Source organism: Anguilla rostrata, chromosome 3 (assembly GCF_018555375.3).
Source record: "Anguilla rostrata isolate EN2019 chromosome 3, ASM1855537v3, whole genome shotgun sequence".
Classification (NCBI taxonomy): Eukaryota; Metazoa; Chordata; class Actinopteri; order Anguilliformes; family Anguillidae; genus Anguilla; species Anguilla rostrata.
Genome location: NC_057935.1, coordinates 48,995,015 through 49,015,711, shown reverse-complemented (window position 1 = coordinate 49,015,711; position 20,697 = coordinate 48,995,015). Strand labels below are relative to the sequence as shown.

General features: G+C 42.0%; 1 protein-coding gene across 5 annotated transcripts in view; it reads right to left on the bottom strand.

Moving 5' to 3' along the window:
* adam23a (ADAM metallopeptidase domain 23a) overlaps positions 1-15,789 on the bottom strand; it is a 38,089-nt gene extending 22,300 nt beyond the window's left edge. For 4 of the 5 annotated variants that reach the window (XR_010329068.1, XM_064327990.1, XM_064327989.1 and 1 more), the window contains exons 1-9: positions 15,488-15,788; positions 14,346-14,563; positions 12,130-12,206; positions 6,201-6,264; positions 3,964-4,046; positions 2,639-2,702; positions 1,194-1,269; positions 825-892; positions 283-348 (exon numbers count right to left, since the gene is read on the bottom strand). Coding sequence is in view for 4 of the 5 variants with exons in the window: in XM_064327990.1 (XP_064184060.1) it covers positions 283-348; positions 825-892; positions 1,194-1,269; positions 2,639-2,702; positions 3,964-4,046; positions 6,201-6,264; positions 12,130-12,206; positions 14,346-14,563; positions 15,488-15,566 (795 nt within the window). In the remaining variant the exon portion in view is untranslated. Of the gene's footprint in view, positions 1-282; positions 349-824; positions 893-1,193; positions 1,270-2,638; positions 2,703-3,963; positions 4,047-6,200; positions 6,265-12,129; positions 12,207-14,345; positions 14,564-15,487 lie in introns of all 5 variants that reach the window. The other variant, XM_064327991.1, reaches the window with a different exon arrangement.
* Positions 15,790-20,697: the final 4,908 nt, after the last annotated feature.

Here is a 20,697-nt window from a genome sequence, read left to right as displayed (position 1 = left end):
CACCCTCTAGTGGACAGTGCTGTCCCTGCATCATAAAGCCAGGACAGAGTCCAACCGATAGGGAACACAGCGCCCCCTGTTTGTGGTCTTGAAACAGTGCTGCTTTAGGGCTGCTACCTCACTGAAAGGATGAATTTGTCTTTCAAATTTGCACCTCTGTGATGTTTCAGCCAAGCGAAAAAAAGAAAAACTTCACATTTATACCAACCCAGGATGCATGGTTTCTGAGTATATTTCACAGGCTAGTTGATGCGTGTAATTCTATTGACTGAGTTCACCCACCATGCTATGATCGCTGACAATCATGATCTCCAAATATTTCATCTCCTCAAACACACTGCGTGGCATCTGCAAGGGAAGAGAACAAGGCAGAGGAAGAAAGTTACTGAGAAAGAGTAGGAAAGAAAAAGTTTGACTTACAAATGAATAAGCTGCATATGAATATCCACCTTTATTAATGTTTCTCTACATCAGAAGTGCTCAATGTTATCCAATGTGGGTGCAGGATTTTGTTGCAACCAAGCAGTAACACCCCTGATTCTACTAATCAACTAGAGTCTTTATTAGTAGAATGAGTTGTATTACTGCTTGGTTGAAACAAAAGCCTCCACCCACACCGGCCCTTTCTGGATAAGATTGAGGATCCCAGCTCAGTATTAATAATATCTGTGTTTAAAACAGGAATATAGAATTTGGATTAGCATGATCTGTTATCACAGACAGTACTAAAGGACAGCATGTGTATACTGAGAGGGAGGACAGGGTCGGGTTTAGTGGACTGTGCTGCTCAGAGATATTTTTCAGCGTAACAGATAGATGCTCACCGCTCGCTTTTTTCTGCGCCTCAGCCATGACATGTCTCCCAGATCGGAGAGTATCTGCTCTTCCTCAGCTGCAGAAAGATAAGGCCAGACGCTACCCAAGGTTTACTCAAAGAGTGCATAATTATAGGAGCGACAAGTTAAAACAATGTGTGGATGAAAGGGTGTGGGGACTAAAATAGCTCTGAGGTAAAAGGGTGCGAGGGTATAAGCGGAAAGGTGTGTGTTCTGGTAAAATATTTTTAGAGAAAAGGAGTATATCACAATAGAGTCCTGCTTGCATAATGTGTTAAGAGACTGTTGGGAGTGTGGGGGTGAAAGAAAGCAGGAATAGGATGGTGTAGAATTTGGCCAGGTGGAACGCAGATTTACCCAGGTCCTCGTCCTGATCCTCTGTCCACTGCTGAGAGGGAGTCCTGCGCATTATGTGAGGCCTTGCTCCTGTGTCCTGAGGTGTCAGAGGTCATAGGTCAATATGTGGAAAAGTAGAGGGGTTCAGCAAATTTAAGCAAAGCTGCTCCTAAACACTGATCAATTTTTGCCTTTTGAAAAAGCATGATTACTCTTAACTCGAGACAAGAAATCAATGGTAGTGTAGGATTGAAGAACGCTTCCTGTAAACAGCTAGTTGTAAATGTTACTTAATTGCTACAGTATGCACTTAGGGTTGAAAGAGCAGGAACTACAGCCCAGAAACATTAGCCAGGATGTTAAACATGCGCCTAGAAGCCCTGGGGTTTTCAACTCTCTGTCCTAAAGGAGTACTCTGGCCTCTGCTGTTATACTAGATCCAGCCAAAGAAATAGCAACATAGGCTGTAATTAGAGCCTGGATTAGGATGCACATTTGGGCCTCTCTACTTCTTACGGTGTGTGCACCTTCTCACTAGCTAGCTAGGTCATTACTCAAATAATGCAGTAATGCTAATATAAAGTCTGGCACATAAGGCAATAACTACATTAGTAAATAATTCAATAACTCGGTGACATGCCTTTAGTCTTGCTGTCTCCTCTTGGCTCATCGATTTGAGCAATGCCACGATTAAGACATTCCCATTCAGCTAGCGCGTGTCACTGCTTCTCCCTTTTGCACAGACACCTCCGTGCTTCGGCAGTGCTTCAGTCACACTTTCGCAAGGGCACTGGGCTGATCATGACACCACGCCCCTCTGCCCTGACTGACCTGACCAGGACCGGCGGAATTATAAGGACCAGAAATGCAGGCTTAGGCACTGAGAGGGCGTGGCCAAAGCAGCGCCAAAGGTCAGAAGTGGCTGTGGCTGTGTAATAGCGAGAAAGACTGGAACACACCAGTGCGCCGGGCATTACTGCCGCTGTGGAAATGCAGCCATTGACTTTCCTTTGAAACGAGAGACAAACAACACCCCTGCAATGGCCACGGCTTCTGCAACTGAGAGTTATCTTAAAAAAGTGGGCCCGTTTTTCACTAAGTTCAGCAAGATCAGCAAAAGGCATGACTGACATGATTAGTCAATCTGACATGTGAGTTCAGACTGATGCATCTGGGGTTATAAAAAATAACCAGTGTGAAGTACAGGGCAACTGAAACTGCAGTATCCTGTAAAGATAAGTCAAAATTTACATGACCACTTTTTAGTTTTCCTGCTATCTATTTGGTGGAGCAAATGAGTAAGTGCCACAGACAAGATTCTCCCACATCCAAACATGACTCACCCCGTTGATTTACTCCAGCGGGTGCAACATAACTACCAAATTACACACCAACTGACTTCAGACAATGCACTTGCCATTTAGCCAAAAAGCAGCAAAATTGACAAAAGAGCAAGGAGCACTTACTGCAGAATGAGTCTGTTGCAGAGGCTCGATAAGGTACACATAGTGTCCATCGTCCATCATTCCACTGTCAGAAGGAGAGAGACAGAAATCAAGGGAATAAGAGATAGAGAAAGGAAGAACAAGAACACATTTTTATTTTGTTCAGGCACATTCTACACAAAGCGCACAGCTTCACTACAGACTGACAGCTGGACACTCCGAAAAACCGTCATCACCATCATCCTCTGAGTCAGAGTGAAAGTTAGAGTCATCATCACCCTGTTGTAAAAGTGATGAAGCACAGACGAGGAATTTGGTCATGAGAGGAATAGCCACTTGGTGAAACATATCATGACCCACAGTACAGTGTTAGATGGTGAAAAACCTAACTGGCATTCCATCTATTTATCCCGTTTCTGCTTTTGTCCAGTATCCCAGGTTATGTCCAGTAATAATTTTAGGCCTATTCCACTGCTTCAACATGAACCTCCATCAATTTCCACAGTAGTTTTCTCCTTTTTATCAAAGTAAAATATTTCATAAAGGGCATGGATACTCATATCTGGACCTTGAATCCAAATCCAGCCCAGGTTTCCTTTTCCCCCAGGTAATTAACTGAACAATTAGCGCTGCTGATTGGTCAGACTGTATTCACATCTGACTCCCAGGTAAAGGGAGGGTGGAAGACCAGCAGTTCTCGGACCTTGAGGGCCTTGATTTGAGTGCCAGGGATACAGAGACAATAGAATAGGCTTCAGTTCCCATTCATACATTTATCATGGAACGTATTGTCTAATATTTGGAAATGACTGGGTTCATTCAGTAATTAAGAACAGAAGGTCGCAGATACGACTCTCCTTGGCTTGTTCTATATAAATAAGAACTCTCTCACCCAGCTTAACACAAAAGGAAACAGAGAGAGTAAAAGGAGAATTGCAGACAGACTACAGAAAAAAAAACACTAGCAAGCAGATGCCACAGATGCTACAATCACAGATGACCTTCTTCAAATGCTCCAGTCTTTTTATGCTTCTCTGAGCACAGAGGAAGGTCACTCATGACTAAAAGGTGCAAACAGTGTGCAAGCCCGTTCATGTTTGAAAGCCGGTTCTAATTATTCCCTGCCTAAATTGTTTGTGTGTGTGTTTTTTTTTTTAAACCAATTTCCTGTCCTTCCTGAAAATAGGTTGTGACATTGTAAATTATACGTAGTAGCGCTTGCTGACATTATTTAAAGACCATGTCAATCTCAGGGGGTTGTATAGACCCACATGCAGGTGTCTCGCACACAAACACGCACACACACACGCACACGTGCACACACACACACACAGAATAACACTTACTGGAGCCCATTGCATGTAGACAGGGCCACCCGTGAGTTCTCCGTTCCTCTCACCTGTCCATGGTAGTAACAATGTTCCCCACCCTGCAAGTAGACAGAGAGCCAGTGCTGACAAGCTGCAAGCCATGGAACAGCACAGTGAAAAAAATATGAACGACAAGCAACTGCACTGATTAATGAGCATCTGCTCATATACTTGCTGGAGTGGGAATGATGTTCACGTAACTCAGATAGATGCACTCATCACTCTGGATTAGAGTGTCTGCTAAATGGACAAAAATGAAGGTTATTTCATACAAACTGTGCACGTTGATTTTGCCATCGATTGCTCGGTGAACATATGGCACATTAGTGAACTCAGACAGCATCTTTTTTCATACAATTTTTTTTAACCTTGGGCCACCAAATGGTAAAATATTGGTTTAATTAACATACTAATAATTTCATTTACAGGTGTAAATGAAACCCTTTAAATGAGAATGAGAATTGTTTGATTACAAATCTAAAACTGTGGAGTACAGACCAAATCAAGAAAAATATGTCTTTGTGCCCAAACATTGGTGATTAATACCTCACCTGGGGAATATTATTTAATAATCAGCTGCAACCAGAATGTCATGAATGTATATCATTTTTACAGAAACCTTTTTGCTTTCTTCATCTGTAGTTACTGTTACCTCTACCTCTGTTACCTACTCTAACCATGGCTGGTTATGTGGTTGTTGTTTTGAGTGAGTTAAGTGTTGACTGTTTTGAAAACTCTTTATGACATTCTGTTTCAGGATTTGTCCATAAACAGTTGAGAAAACTGTGAATGTAAGTCTGACAGAAGAGTTTTCCCACTTATTTTAACATAATAGGTCTATATATTTGTTCATCATTAAAATATATTCAAATTAATCACGTTTATTGTGAAATATGGTTGTTGTGTGCAGAGAAGAAATTCTTAAGCATACAGTTAGCCTTTGTTGTTAATTAGGTACAGTAAGCTGTTGGATGATCTATAGAACAAGCATCCCCACCAAGTGGCACAGGCCTCCTGCATTGCGTAGCACACAGGAGAGCCCCCTCCACACTGACTCAATCCATCAGCAGCAGTGCTGTTTGACTCGGGGTGAGCAGAGGACACGGGCTCCACGCCCTCACTCATGTCCACGCTGCACTGCTGCTGCAGAGGAGCTCTCCACCCTCGCCACGTGACTCGTGTCCCAGGAAGCAGCTGCAGGACCAGTGAAGCAATGCTGCGTCAGCTGCTCCCTGCCATATCCAACCCCCCCCCCCCCCCCCCGTTTCCTGATTCAGCATCTGCTGCAAGAGGCTGCGCCCAGCCGTTTCTCCCCCTTTCTCTCTCTGTCTCTTCCCCCTTCTCCCTCTTTCTGTCCTTCTCCCTCACTATCACCCTCTTTCAAACTCTCTCTATCTCTCTTTCTCTCCCCTTCTCCCTCTTCTGCCCTTCTCCCTCACTATCACCTCTTTCAACTCTCTCTCTTCTCTCGTCTCTCCCCCTTCTCCCTTTCTGTCTTCTCCCTCACTATCACCCTCTTTCAAACTCTCTCTATCTCTCTTTCTCTTCTCCCCCTTCTCCCTCTTTCTGCCCTTCTCCCTCACTATCACCCTCTTTCAAACTCTCTCTCTCTTTCTCTGTCTCTCCCCCCTTCTCCCCCTTTCTGTCCTTCTCCCTCACTATCACCCTCTTTCAAACTCTCTCTCTCTCTCTCTCTCTCTCTCTCTCTCTTCCTGGTTCACAGCACTGATTGACAGGATAAAAAGAATAGGTCTGCACTGTGTTCCCAGTGCAATTAATTTATTAGCTCCACAAACCAAATTTTAGATTTCGGTCTAGAAGACACAAGACATATACTGGACAAAACAAGATGCCCTGCTCGCACAGCTGCCACTGGCAGACAGTGCATCAGTTCTGGACTGCAGATGCTTTAATGGCTGAATTCCAAATTTTATAATAGGATCATAATGAGTTTTTGTCACAAATTGGAAGGGAAAGAAAACCTCCGAATGGCACAGAAAATGGAGACAAAATAGGACAGCAGCTTCCACTGGAAAACATTGAGGATTTTGTTCTGTACAGCACCGCTGATATACCTAGTGTCATTGCCCCACCCTTTTAACAGTCCCGGCCAAGCACCCCTCAGGCCATCTGCAACAGGGCTCCGCCCTATTCAAAGTGCTCTACCAACCAAACAGGAACCAAGCAGGCTCCACCGCTCAGGGAAATCTTACCTTTGAAAGAACTGGTTTGCCCTCTTCATAGTGGATTTCCACATAGTCAGAAGACAATAAGTCACTGTAAAAGAGAAATTAAAACCAGCAGTTACTTCAAACATTTTGCCCTTTTCTTAATAAAGAAGTCGGATAATCTGGCTCCAGTCTAGTGCAGGGACATTCTCACAGGGAATATATTTTTGTAGCAGAGACTGGTGTACCTCACTGTAACATTGACTGCAGTGCATAACACCGTCACCTTGGCATGAAGGCTGTACTTCCCAGACAGCCCCCCAAGCCCTTTGACCCAAGACCCCCCAACATTACCGCTCCCACCACTACTGCCTGCCTGGGACACTGTCAAGTAAAGCAGGAGGCAGCTGGACAGAAGGCAGAAATAGAACTACTGCATTTATCATAAAAACCACAATGAACAAGGGAACAGAGGAAAAAATAGAGAGAGTGAGAGAGAGACAGAGAGAGAGAGCGTGCAGGGGGAGCAAAGAGAGTGAACAGCTAGTAGAAGCAATTTAGAAACATGATAAAAATAGCTAAAGCACACGTGCGGTCAGGAGAGTGTAGATTCTTCATGAATAACCGTGTCTGAAGTCTGGTGGAGAGAGACAGTGGGGGGGATTAGGGGTCCTTTAAGTGCCATGTATACATGCATATATACATGACATTCATATATTAACCAGATATCATTTATAGATGACATAAATGCAAACCAGCAACAGCATAAAGGAAATGACACCTCCCCTCTTCAAATGGGCTCTTTCTGTGGTAGACTATGTTATATGAGTTGTTCCTGCAGCCTCTGCAACACTGTCCCCGGAGCTGCCCTCTAGGGCCATCACGGAGCGACTCAGAGCCCCATAAGGCTCCTCCCCCAGGCCAAACACTGACTGACTCAGTGCCCTGTAAGGCTCCTCCCCCAGGCCAATCACTGACTGACTCAGTGCCCTGTAAGGCTCCTCCCCCAGGCCCATCACTGACTGACTCAGTGCCCTGTAAGGCTCCTCCCCCAGGCCCATCACTGACTGACTCAGTGCCCTGTAAGGCTCCTCCCCCAGGCCCATCACTGACTGACTCAGTGCCCTGTAAGGCTCCTCCCCCAGGCCCATCACTGACTGACTCAGTGCCCTGTAAGGCTCCTCCCCCAGGCCCATCACTGACTGACTCAGTGCCCTGTAAGGCTCCTCCCCCAGGCCCATCACTGACTGACTCAGTGCCCTATAAGTCTCCTCCCCCTGGGGCCACTCCACAGACTTATTCTGTTGGCTGAAAAATGAATCCTGGAGACAGCTCTTTTTGCTACCCTTGCAAAGTTTTCTATCTACCTCGTTGGTGAAATTTAAAGGACTGTTCTGCTCTGCACATTCAGACCTATCCTGGAGAAGAGAAGTATGCCTGTGCGCACACACACACATTCTGTGTGGAGCTTGTGCACAGTGTTCAGCAGGAATGCTGACCAGGGACTATGCTGACTGCACAGAGGAGCCTCTGAGCAGCAGCGCCATGTCTCTGAGAGCTTTCTGAGGGCCAGGCTATTTTTAGTCTGATGGATGAAACTGGGAGGGGAGAGTGCACATGTATGTATATGTAATGTGTGTGTGTGTGTGTGTGTCTGTATGTGTGTGCGTGTGTGTGTGTGAGTATACACAAGTATATGTGCTTGTGTGTGTGTGCGTGTGTGTGCATACTGTAAGTATATGCATGTGTGTGTGCAACTGTGCGCATCCGTACATGAACCCTGCCCTTGTCTCTCTGAGTGACTCTTGAATAGTTGATGTGACACAGACGGGAAGTCAGGGCCACATTAGCGACTGCAGGAGGCTCCTGGCTCTGGAAGCTGTTACGATAAATACAAAACCCTTCCTCTGGCACATCCATAGTGCATCCTCATTCAAAAAAAACACTTGCAAATACACTGCTTGGGGTAAAAAAACTGTAGATTACATAGACTCACATAGATTAAATCAAACATATGTAGCCATTCTACAAGCAAATGCAATTCAATCACACAAGACTTAACAAACTTTATGCTCATAAGGAATTAAAATCCAAGAATCAGAAATAGCTGCACCTTTGCATGGCAGTTTTAATACAACAAATAAAATAAGAATAATAAATAATAATAAATAATAATAAAATAAATTAAGAAAGAAAAGAAAAGTTTAAAAAATACATTTTTCATTTTTATGAGACAAATAAATTCTTTCTTCACAAACTCAGTTTGACAAAATATTACTGAAACCGAAAAATAATAGCAATTCTTGATTTTCGTTGTTAGTCAAAGTTAAGGACAAATGGTGGCTGAATCTGAGGTACTCAGATGGATCAGACACAACTGAGCTTAGAGACTAGGATAGAGAGACTAATACAGACTGTGAGAAAAATACTGAATGAGATTAATAGTTATACAGACAAGAAAAATTCACACACTTTATAGAACAGTGCATCTGCTAAAACTGAAATCATCATTAATAAAACCATATTTTTCCACCATATAATATGAAAATTATGAGGACTGCTCTGTCTGATATGATGATAAATTCTATTGTTAGCCTATTGTTTGTTCTATTTTCAGAGCGTTTGTTTTCACTCGTAAAAACCTACTTTGATTTACCAGACTTCGGTGCCTTCCTTCATTATTACATAAAGATTATTTTCTGCATATCATACTGCTGTGGGAAGCAATTGTCCAAAAAACAGTATATGACTTACATACAACTTCACCAGTGAGCTTTCAATGTAAAATTATGAATGGAATTACACTGATTCTATCCATAATATCGAGTACAGACAGTGAAACATAGAGAACCACAGAGACTAAAACTGAATGTCGCGAGATGAATTAGACTAAATCACACCAAAGCACAATGGCCCAATGACTGAAGATGGTTTGTCACTCAGTTGTTTTCAGCAATATTGCTTAAATAGAATGTCTGTAGATGACCCCCATTGCTCTGGGAAAATGACAACAACAAAAAAAAAGAAACTCATCTAAAGCAGACAATGTCAAAAGAGGAATTCATATTAATATAAATTGAACATTTCAAAATTGCTAGAGGCCTACACAAACACTCAACAAACTTGAAAGAACACTAATATCATCAAGCACACAAAAGGTTTAATAAGATAATGATCAGTCAATGATTATTACATAATCTAAAAGGAAGTCAGGATGGGCAGAAGAATGTGAATAATAATTATTTATATTAATCATAACTTGATGATTTAAGGTTCTAACTCTAATTCTAACATCCCTTCATTGGTCAGTCAAAAAGAGAATGCTTGCACCAACTTAAAAAACAAAATATACACATATACAAAAGTGACCACTTAATTAATTACACTTGTTTGCTAATGCCAATAGTCTGCTCCTCTAAACAGTGAATCATTTGGCTGCAACTCAATATGTAAAGCATGCACACATGGTGATGAGGCTTATCTGTTGTTTGATCAAATATTAGAATGGCTAAAACGCATGATCTAAGTGACTTTGCTCGCGGTAAGATTGGTGGTGCCGGACGTGGCGGTTCAGTCATCTCAGAAACAACTGTCCTCCTGGGATTTTCATGCAAAACAGTCTCTAGAGTTCACAGAGAATGCGCAAGAAAACAAACAAAAAAATCCAGTGAGCGGTTCCAAGGGCAAAAACCCCCGGTTAATGAGAGAGGTCAGAGGAGAACGGGCTGACTTGTTCAAGCTATCAGAAAGGCTACAAATGCTCAAATAACAGCTGTCAGCAGCAGTGGTGTGCAGAAGGGCATCTCTGAATGCACAGCACATCCAACCTTGAAGCAGTTTGGCTACACCAGCAGAAGGCCACACCAGGTTCTACTCCTGTCAGCTAAGAACGGGCAGATGGGGCAACAGTGGGCATGTGATCGCCATAACTGGATGACTGAAGACTGGAAAAACTCTGCCTGGTCTGCCGAATCCCGATTTTGGCTGTGACGTGCAGATGGTAGGGACAGAACTTGGCATAAACAGCATGAATCCATCCTGCCATGTGTCAACGGTGCAGGCTGCTGGTGGTGGTGTAATGGTGCGGGAATATTTCCTTGGCACACATTAGGCTGCCTAATACCAAATGAGCGTCGTTTGAATGCCACAACATAACTAAGCATAGTTGCTGACCATGTGCATTCCTTTATGACCACAGTCTACTCATTTTCCAGCGGATACTTCCAGCAAGATAATGCGTCTTCTCACAAAGTACACATTATCTCAAGCTGGTTCCACGAACATGACAATGACTTCAGTATAATCCAATGGCCTATACAGTCACCAGATCTCAGCTCAATAGAACACCTTTGGGATGAGTTGGACAGGCAGGTCCACAGCATGAATGCGCAGCAAAAATCTGCAGGAACTGTGTGATGCTATCAAGACAGCGTAGACAAATCTCCCTAAGGAATGGTTCCAGCACCTTGTTGAATCCATGCCACAAATAGTTCAGGCTGTTCTGGAGGCAAAATGAACATTCTATCTGGTACCAGAAAGGTGTACCTAATGAAGTGGCCATTGAGTGTACGTGTCATGCTAAAATCATGATTGATTCAGTTGAAATGGTCTAAAATTGTAGTATCAGCATAAACATGTCCCCGATCATCCCAGAATGGAAGAGAACAGCTGTGCCCATTGGCAGAGCACATACCCATATAAATAGCCTAAGGCTGCTAGTGTCAGCACAAATGCATGTTTGTAAACATCCACCAACTCGTCCAGACACACATAAATACATGCGTGCACTCTCACATGGGGTGCACAACCAGCAATCACTGCAGTGATGCAAAGCAGTTGTCTGTTCCTGACGCCTAAGCAGTCTCATGGAGAAGGCCAGAGAAGCAATTAAGGCCCTTTAATGTGTGTAAATGCTAATTAGTGCCAGCAGCATTGACTGAAAGCCTTTATCAGAGGACAGAGATAGACAGTGTGGGCATGAAGACAGCTTACACAGCTTAGAAACCTATCTTGCCCTGTGTGTGTGTGTGTGTGTGTGTATGGGGTTTGTGTGTGGATGGTGTATATTCACAGATAGATACTGAGATATCTACTGGGTATCTAGGTGCTGCTCTGCCTATCCCCCAGTAGCAGAGCTTCTTGATTACACAATTTATGCTTCCTCTGCTATGTCTGTTCTTAAAATGTCCTGTCACCCTGATCAGTATCACTGTTATAGGGAAGAACGCTGTGTTCTCACAACAGGCCACACCTTTTCTAGTCTCTCCCCAGGTATGCAATGCCGTAAGCACTTAGGTCAAGCTCTGACAACGCATCAAAACATCATGGAACGCTCTCCACTCTGACCCTATTGTATTGTAGGAGTAAGAACAACAGGAGATCTCATACAGATACGCACCACTGTCCGTGAATATTTACTGTAATAGCTTCTGGATGGGTTTTCTGTCCTCCCAACATCTGCAATTGTGCAACCTCGGCAGGACGTGGCATTCATACCAAGAGACTATGTCCATGCAAACTGTATGCTTCACAGAAAAAAGACACTTGAACTATTCCAGTTTCAGGCACTGGATAACAAAGAGCTCTTTGCAAGCCAGGTCTGGGGGGAAGCAGCAAATCTTCAAGTGACATTCACTATTTGCTTATTTGTTCTTTCCCGGGGTATCTGGCACAGCTGCACAGTTATTCTGCATGCAGGATCTTTTTCAAGAGTACATCAGCAGTGCCCCACCTGGGAATTAACCCCAGGCTACAAGCCCAAGTGCTTAACACTATGCGACAGTGCTGTTATAGTGGCCTTCTATAGCTTGCACTGTGCACAACACAGCGCCTGGTTACCTGATGCAGCACTCCAATCATTAACATACACAGATGTCAATCAATTTAACAATATTCCCATCAAAGTACGCTTAGGTATTACATTTCATATTGAACAATTGCCCATTGGCAGGAGCATGAAATACACAGCACTTACTTGTTTAACGTCAAATCCAGAATGAATCTGGAACCAAAACCTTCAAGCTGAAAACTGGTTTGCGCAAGATGCACCGCCTAAAAGAGAAAAGAGACAATCGACAGTACAGGTCAGGGGTGCATAATATATTCCTGGAGGGTTAGTGTGTGGGTGTGTGTGTGTGTGTGTGTGTCTCTGTGTGTGTGTGTGTGTGTTGGGGGGGAGTTGTAATAAACTAGCTTACCCGTAGATTATAACACAGCAAAACTCATAAGGACACAAGAACTCTCTCTTGTCATCAGGAAATGCAGAAATTTTGAAATGTACTCCAGGAATGGATGCCCCCTCCCCCAAATAAAGGTTCTAAGCAACATTTTTTTAAACTACAGCCAGCAGAAAATGCAAAAGAAAAAAGTAACAAAAATTCATATTATTATTTGTTTATTTTTTATCATAGGGGCATTAAAGGGGAACAGGCAAAAATGATCTAATATTCTGGTCATCACCTCAATAATAATTTATACATCTCATTTCTAATGTGCCATACATAACACTTGAGTCAAATAAAGAAACAACCCAAGAAATGATGTCACTTGGCCATAAAAATCTGCCCTTTCCCCCACTGTAAAAAATGGATTCAGAAGATTTAATGGACACAGCTGTTCAAGTAAAACAGAATTCAAATCCTTCAGTCTTAATATTATGATTCAGTCATCTAGAGAATACAATATAGGCCTATTTGTCACCATTAAACAGTATTCTGCAATTCAAAAAACACCTCAATTTACCTAAATATAAAAAGAGTAGTTATATCCAAATTACATCAGCATTTTAAATAGTCTTTTGAATAAAGATTTGGTTTTTATGAATTAATTACAGGTCACACCAGCAGAGAACAACAAATTATGATTTTGGATGGACATCCCCTCTAATAAATTGTATAGCTGCAAAGCATTTCTATTGCGCATGAAAATGTCTGCTTCTCATCTGCAATACAGCACAAACTACATCCTACAGAACCACTGCAGTACATTTTTACTTTCCCAGCCTCTCACAAAAATGTTTGGTTTTGCTTGTTTCAGCACTCATTATGAACGTGGAAGAAAGAAAATAGCATAACATGCAAGCACAGAACAGAGAACTTAACATACTATACAGTCTGGCACACACACATAAAATTTAGCCAAAAAGGCTAACCAAAAGGCACACTCGCTAAATATTAGCCATTTTACTGAGGCAATCTAAAAACCTATGAATCTGCACAAGCTGAAGATAAAGGTGGATTAAGAGTACAGTATAACACAGTAATAGGGAAATCCGTTCCTGGAGAGCCCAGGGGCATTCAGGTTCTTGTTTCCATTAATTATCTTGACTCAGAAATCTACTTATTTGTATGCTCTAATACTGTTTCAGTACAGATCACATTAAAATGTTTGATACAGGGAAACTTCTCTGTTTCCAACTAAAATTTGTGAGCTTATTAAGAAATCTAGCTAAAATGTCTGATCACGTTGATGATTAAACATTTAAATGATTAAATGTAGAACTTGGCTTGACATCCAAAAGTAGGCACAGGCATACCTTACCAATGCTAGCATCACACCAATGCTACACCCAGGATTCAAACCTAAACTACATGGTAACAAGTCTAATAGTGCCAGAATGCATGTGAATGTCTCTGGAGCTACATGGCTACTTTGACATCACACCTACCCCTGTTCACAGCAAATACACATAAACACGTACAGCTCTTTGTTCCAAGATGAAAACAGAAGACAACACTGTAATAATTTAATTATAAATTATTCTCTTACAAGGTGAGCTTCCAAACTGTATGTAAACAAGTCTATGCCTTTGGAGGAACCAACCCAATATATCTAATAGGCTTTTTTCCAGGCAGGAAAGAGCATGGTGTTGGTTTATTGGTAGAGTTCAATCTGGCATGAAAAAGAGGTGAAAGCTGTTGTGGAAAGTGAGCAGAGACTATGCGTGCCCATGCGGTCACAGAAATCCCACAGCACGCTACATATGACGTACATCCCAATGCACCATTCTCACAAGGAGGAGTGAGGGACAGTGAATGGGGAGGGACAGTTACACGGGGCTTACTTCACAGCTGAGTCCCCCTCCCCTAGCTTCCCACAGGCTTTCAGTGTACCAGCACTTGCACATGCACAGGCGTGTACCACTGCAGACTGAAACTGTTGCATGTACAGGGAGTAAGGCCATTGACTCACCTGGTTTCCAGTGACCTGGTTCCGTGTCCGAGTGTCCAGGTCATGGTAGGTGCTCTCAGAATCCTCATTAAGATAGTAGATAAGCCTAGAGGGGTATGTAATCTCATGCTCGGCCGTTCGGCGCGTTACATTGTCGCTGTCCGGTGCTGAAGCTGTATCCACCTCAAGATCCGCCGACACTGCGTCTCTAACAGCCTCATTCTCTATTTCCGTGTACACTGCAGGAAATACATAAAATGCCAACAACAAAATACTAAATGCTACATTTGCTTCACAACAAAATAGGTGAAATTGAATATAACAGGTACATAAACCAATGGCAACTATTACAGCGTTTGTCGCCGCAGAATACGCATATAAATTGCGCATACCAATCCCCAGAATGTTAGAACCATAGGTTAGAACATAATTTTTAGGCACACCGGAAATGGTATACTATGTCAAATACACATATTGTACAAACATATTTATATATACTTATAATGAATGATCAATTCTATCACATGGGCCCGCATAGCCTAATACAAGAAGCGAGTGACAAATGACTGAAAGCAAACTGTTCTTAACTTAGCAATGAAAATCAAATATACTTATTAGATAAATGATACACTGATATACGCTTTGCTTTTCATAGTACTTCTTTTCGTGCATCTTTATGCATATTTATCAGGTCAGTTTTTAATTAAATTGAAAAGATGTTCCATCAATTATTCACCGTACATAGGACATGTTCTCCGTACCACCCTTGTATTACCAAGACAGTTGATTCTGTTCGCCAGAAATGTAGCCTAATCAGCCCGCTTCCAAAACTTGCGACAAGCTAAATGATATCGATACGCTTTGACCTCCGAGTGATCGACCGACATTTTGAAACTAAATATTAGCAGGCAAAAGGCTCGTCGCTGTCGAACTTAATAGAATTAGTCGAAGGACAAAGATGCTTAGAGCTCGGTTTAGGAATCTCTGCATTAAAAATAACCAAGAGAAGACAAAATTTCCTTCCCAAAACACAGTGATTAAAAACAAATATGAAACACTGAGGCATCTCACAATTCCTGGGTAAAATACATTAAACCACTGTACGAGCGAACTTAACGATTTTGATCACGTTATCAAATAGAACGATTTAATATTATACAAACCATTTGACGCTAAACCGAATGGATTGAGCCAGGCCAGAAGGATGCTCGCAAGCAGATTTGGAAGAAATATCAGATGCATGATTCATATTTGAAGGTTGTAAAAAGCTTGATATTAGCACGTTAGCGCAGTGTGGAGGCCCATTGTTGTGGGAGAGGTGCTGTTGATATGAAATTCTTCATGAATAGAGCGGACTCCTGCAGTAGCGGGCGGGGGACGGATTGAAGGCGGAGCCCCGCCATATGAGATGAACGAGTCAGCTGCAAATGTCTGATGCTACAGCTCCGCATGTGCTATGTGCCGTCCTTGCTTTGCCATATTACCCACACCCCCCAGTCACCCCCCCCCCCCCCCCCCTCTCCCTTATCTGCAGCCTATCTCTTCGGCTCGAGTCATGCAATGTTGGAATCTACTTTCTTAGGAAGGGGATTTCTCTGCCTCCATCCTGTTCCCTTACAATCTGCTTGTACTAGGGTATACAACAGAAAGAACTCGAATATGTGTACTATGTATTATACAACAGAAATATTCTTGAGCAATATGATGTGTAGATCACTGCGTTAAGAGTGCCTCATAACACAAATGGAGGGAATTCAGACAGTGCAAGTGTGTGGAGGGTCATTTTGGTAATAACTACATCACAACTGATAAACTTGAAATAGGTTGACAGTTCTTCTGTAAATGACACACATACAGTGCACCAATTTCAGTATCTCTGTATTCTCACCATGTAAGACAGATATCACCTTAAATCTACTTTGAATAATAGCAGGTGTGTTGCCTATCATATTCTGGGGGGACTAATAACCAGTCAAAGGTGGTCCATGAGAAATTCTATCAGAAATAAATACAGCATTGAAAATTGGTTTACAATGCATTGAACTGAATAACTGTTTTTCATAGATAGGACAACACATTAATTAGGTGTGTTAAGCAAACCTTTATAATACCATTAAAAATTTCAGAGCATTTTGTAAGTCTATATGCTCCATCCCCCCTACATTGACTCTAAGTCAATGGTGGTGGGATTGTCAGAATTCTGGCCCAATAGTGTTGAAGGGGCATCAGGGGTGGCCAATCATATTGCAGGGCAGGTTAGTGCCACCCCATGCCACCCCTTTATCCACACCCCTGGTATGTAACCCTTTGACTGCTTTAGATATCGGTTGTATCAGTTTCCTGGAAACATGAGGGAAAGATTTACATTTTCATATGTACATGATGCCATATACTGTGGGGAAACAGGGTTTACACAATGATGGTTTACTTGCTGCAGTCATGCCTGTCAAGGCTGACAGAGTATGTGCACTTGCACAAACTGTTTCACTATCACTACAAATGTCAGAGAAGCTTAGTGTGTATTTTCTGACAAAGCCCAATCAGTGCAAAAGGGATGAAATTCATGCAATCTTAGCAGTCCCATTGGCCATGCTCACACAATGACTGAAGGCCACTGGCTCCAAGATAGCTCAGCAGAACTATTAGCATCTGCCCAGACATCCACAGTACAGAGCTCTTCAAAATATGAAAATCTTGTTGTTCAATTTCCTTAATCAGAAGGTCCAATAGAACCTTAGCTGGTTGAAGCCAAAGCCAACTGCTAGCCAGTCAGTGTCCAAACTTTATTCTCCATCCCAGCTGTCATTTTATCAGTTGGCAAAGGCCTTCCTTAATGAAGATTGTCAGTTAGACAGCATGTGGCATTTAGGATTTCTCAGCCAATGGCTCCTTCACACTTTGTCATTTGATCAACCCACAGAGCTTAGGTCCTGGCAGTGCACAACGCACCCTACGTCACAAATGAGCATTGCCACGAATTAAATGTCTGCATAATTTTTCGGGCCAGATTTAATACATTATCTGGATTGAAATGTGGGCCGGGTCAAAATTTGTAGGGGCCATATCTGGCCCATGGGTCTTGAGTTTGACACGTGATTTAAAGTATTTCATTTGTTTTAAATGGTTAGAGGACATGCTAGTGGAACCTGGCTTGATGCATTTGTAAGGCTGGAGTAGTGCTCATTCCCATATGGCAGGTATGGTAGATTAAAGTCCTAAATTTGAAGTCTGCATAGCCAATGGGAATTGGGTAGGTAAATACAAAGGCCACTGAATAGTGGGCTACCTCTTAACCCTGAAAACCCTTTCCCAGCACTTGCCATAGCTTGAATTAGTAGTACAACCAAGTACTCAGCTATCGCCAGAGTATACTTACATTCCCTTCATCAGCAGGCTCGCACTTCTGGGACACACCGTTGGATGCTATGGAGTACGTTCCCCCTGAAAACACAGTTTTGACAACAAAGAGTGGCTATGCTCTCAGTGTAGCAGTGTAGCATGATGGTTAGGGAACTAGGCCTGCAATTCAAAAGTTGTAGTTTTGATTATCTAAAATATGAAAATGTAAAACATACAGCTTTGCCTAACAATCTGGGATTGCTTGCACATGTACCTCAGCATCCTTAGTTGGGTGCCTAAGGAAAGTTGCCTCACTAGATCCCTGCCTTTACCCTTTAAGAGGCCACAGATTGTCCAGGTGTCCTAGAAACTACACGTAGCCCTTTGTGGGTGAGACCATGAGGAAGATAACTGAGAGGGGAAGACTGGTGCAGTCCCAGAAACTCATAGGGACCGCGCAGGAACTGTTCGCATGGTTTATAAAATCACATGCAACACCCAGGGGTTTTGTGCTACTAATTAAAGCTGTCCATATCAACTACCTCAGGGCTATCCACAGAGGATAAGTACCTAATCAGACAAATTTCTCTCAGGAACTCATCAGCACAGAGCTTAGGCCCCAAACGGCCAAAAGTCTTCCTTACTGGAACCTGGCACAAGTATCAATAACTCTCAAGTGCCTCAATCATTTGCCCATCAGCCCTTTGACTCTGGCTGGCAGTATTTGTGTGTTAATTTACTGAACAGCTATGTCAGCGTTAAAAAGGCTAACTAAAAGCTAGCTAGTTGGCATATAGCATTGCTTTCATTCCACATTTTGCCTTCCATTTAAAAAGCAGGACAGAAAATTTAAATTCAAGCTGTAAAAAATTCACTCTGAAAACCACGGTTTCTTATCAGCGTCCACATCACATTTCATAGCCAGTGAGCTAATGAAGACAACCTTTTCCAAAGATTACCATTGTTTTTCTCTCATAAGCAATGCACATAATTTAGTTCTATCATATTTTTTCTTCAGGTAGTGCAACAGACTATTTAATGGCATACTATGCAGGATTTTTACCTTGAAAATATTATCAACTAACCATGCTAAGGCATATCTGTGATGCACTGACAATCCATCACGCATTCACCGAATTTGTGCACCTTTACCTGTATTTTTTTTAATTCTAAAATGTGTTTGGGATATTTCTGGGCATGTCACTCTCTTCTGTTTGGGGGGGGGGGGGGGGGGTAGGTTATGGCTAGAGCCTGCAGTTTGGGATCAGATTTCAGCAGAGTTTCATGCCAGCTAGTGAAGCCCAGTGTAGCAAAAAGACAAGCTGACAGGGCTCATTCACGAACTTCATTCAAGAGTTAACCTTGGAATTGCTTATCCTCGGTAGCATCAGCAGAAGTTTGCCATGGGGATGAAAAACGAGGTGAGTTGGCTTGTTTTCTGTTGTACCTGCAAGTAACATTACCTGTACTGTGAAACTAGCAACAATAAGGACTTTCACAAATTGAAATTTTCTAAATAAAATCCCAATGATAAAACTATTACATTCAACATAATGGAATTAAGCAATACATTCAACAGTGGAAATAAGCAACGATTGGATCTTCCTTCTTACTGTTGGTCGATCATTTTTCACGGTAATAAAGTTATTCTGAGAGAGTAGGCAGGGTTTGAGACAGAGGAGGAGACTTCTTTGATTATAAACACAGGACCACAGCAAGGCTAAAAAAAATCCTGCATAGTATGCCTTTAAGGTCTTAAGTGATGTCAACACACGGCAATAAAGACCTCCACGTCAAAAAACAAAATTGTGTTCCCTGATAAAGGTTTGGAACAGGAAAGTATGACCAGAGTTCACAAATGATTTGTGATCCCTTTCCGCATGATGTAACAGTGCTCTGTCTCATTCTTTGACAATGAAACTCCAGGGAAAAAGCCACTTTATAATAAATTATATTCAGGTCATAGAAAATGGTCAGATTGAAAATAGCACTGCATGTATATCTTTAGTGTACAGATTTAGAGCTCACATGAAATGGATTTAACGTGAGCTATAAATCCCTTGAGGGCAGATGTTGCCTATTTGTAAAAGCTTTACTGTTCTATATTAAGAAGTTACATGTATTTATTAATATTATTGCATATTAATAAATACATGTAACTTGTATAACAAGTGCAAAATATGTTAGTTATTAATTTGTTATAAGTGTCTGTACAATTTCTCAATGATAGAAACAATTATGTTAGAAAAGGTCATAAAAGTAAAATTTAATAGAAGCCCACCACCACTCATGAACTAACTTCCCCTACACACTATGTAGTTCTCACTAGGTTAACACAAATAACAGTATATTGGTTTGAAAAGGGGTTTGAGATTCCCCGCTCACCAGCATGAATCTGTCACTCATTAATATTCATGAGGGATTTAATTTGCACCAAATATAGCACAGCATATTAGGACAGGGACTCAGGGCTTTGGTGGGTTTGAAATGTGAGAAAATGTGTGTTAATGTCAGAGAATAGTCACCAAACATTCAGAGTTTTTAGGTTTGACACCACAAATCAACGTACACCAACCTATTCTTTCCTGTATTTTATCCAATATACTTTGGTAAATGTGTTACATATTCCTGGATGTGCAATCCATTCACACTTCGATTCCCCTGGCCATCACTGCAAAATAGAGTTGACCTACACGGTCAAATAAAAGTTCATTTAAAAAATATATATGAAAAGATAAGACCTCTGTATACACAAATCTGCTTTAAAAATAGGATGTCATCACTCGCTCTGACATGTGTACTCAACACTGGCCACCTCCATTAACAGGGAGAACACCATTACTAAACATGTGCAAAAGTGTGTTGATATGAAGGCAATAGCACCGAACACACTAACCTGTGTGGATATGAGTACAGTCACACACCAAGCACCAGAAATTCCTATCACCCTGCTCAACTTATCAAGAAGAGCTTGAAGTGGCAGACACACCACACTTCCGCAGGTACTGCATGATTACATGAGCCACACTTATAA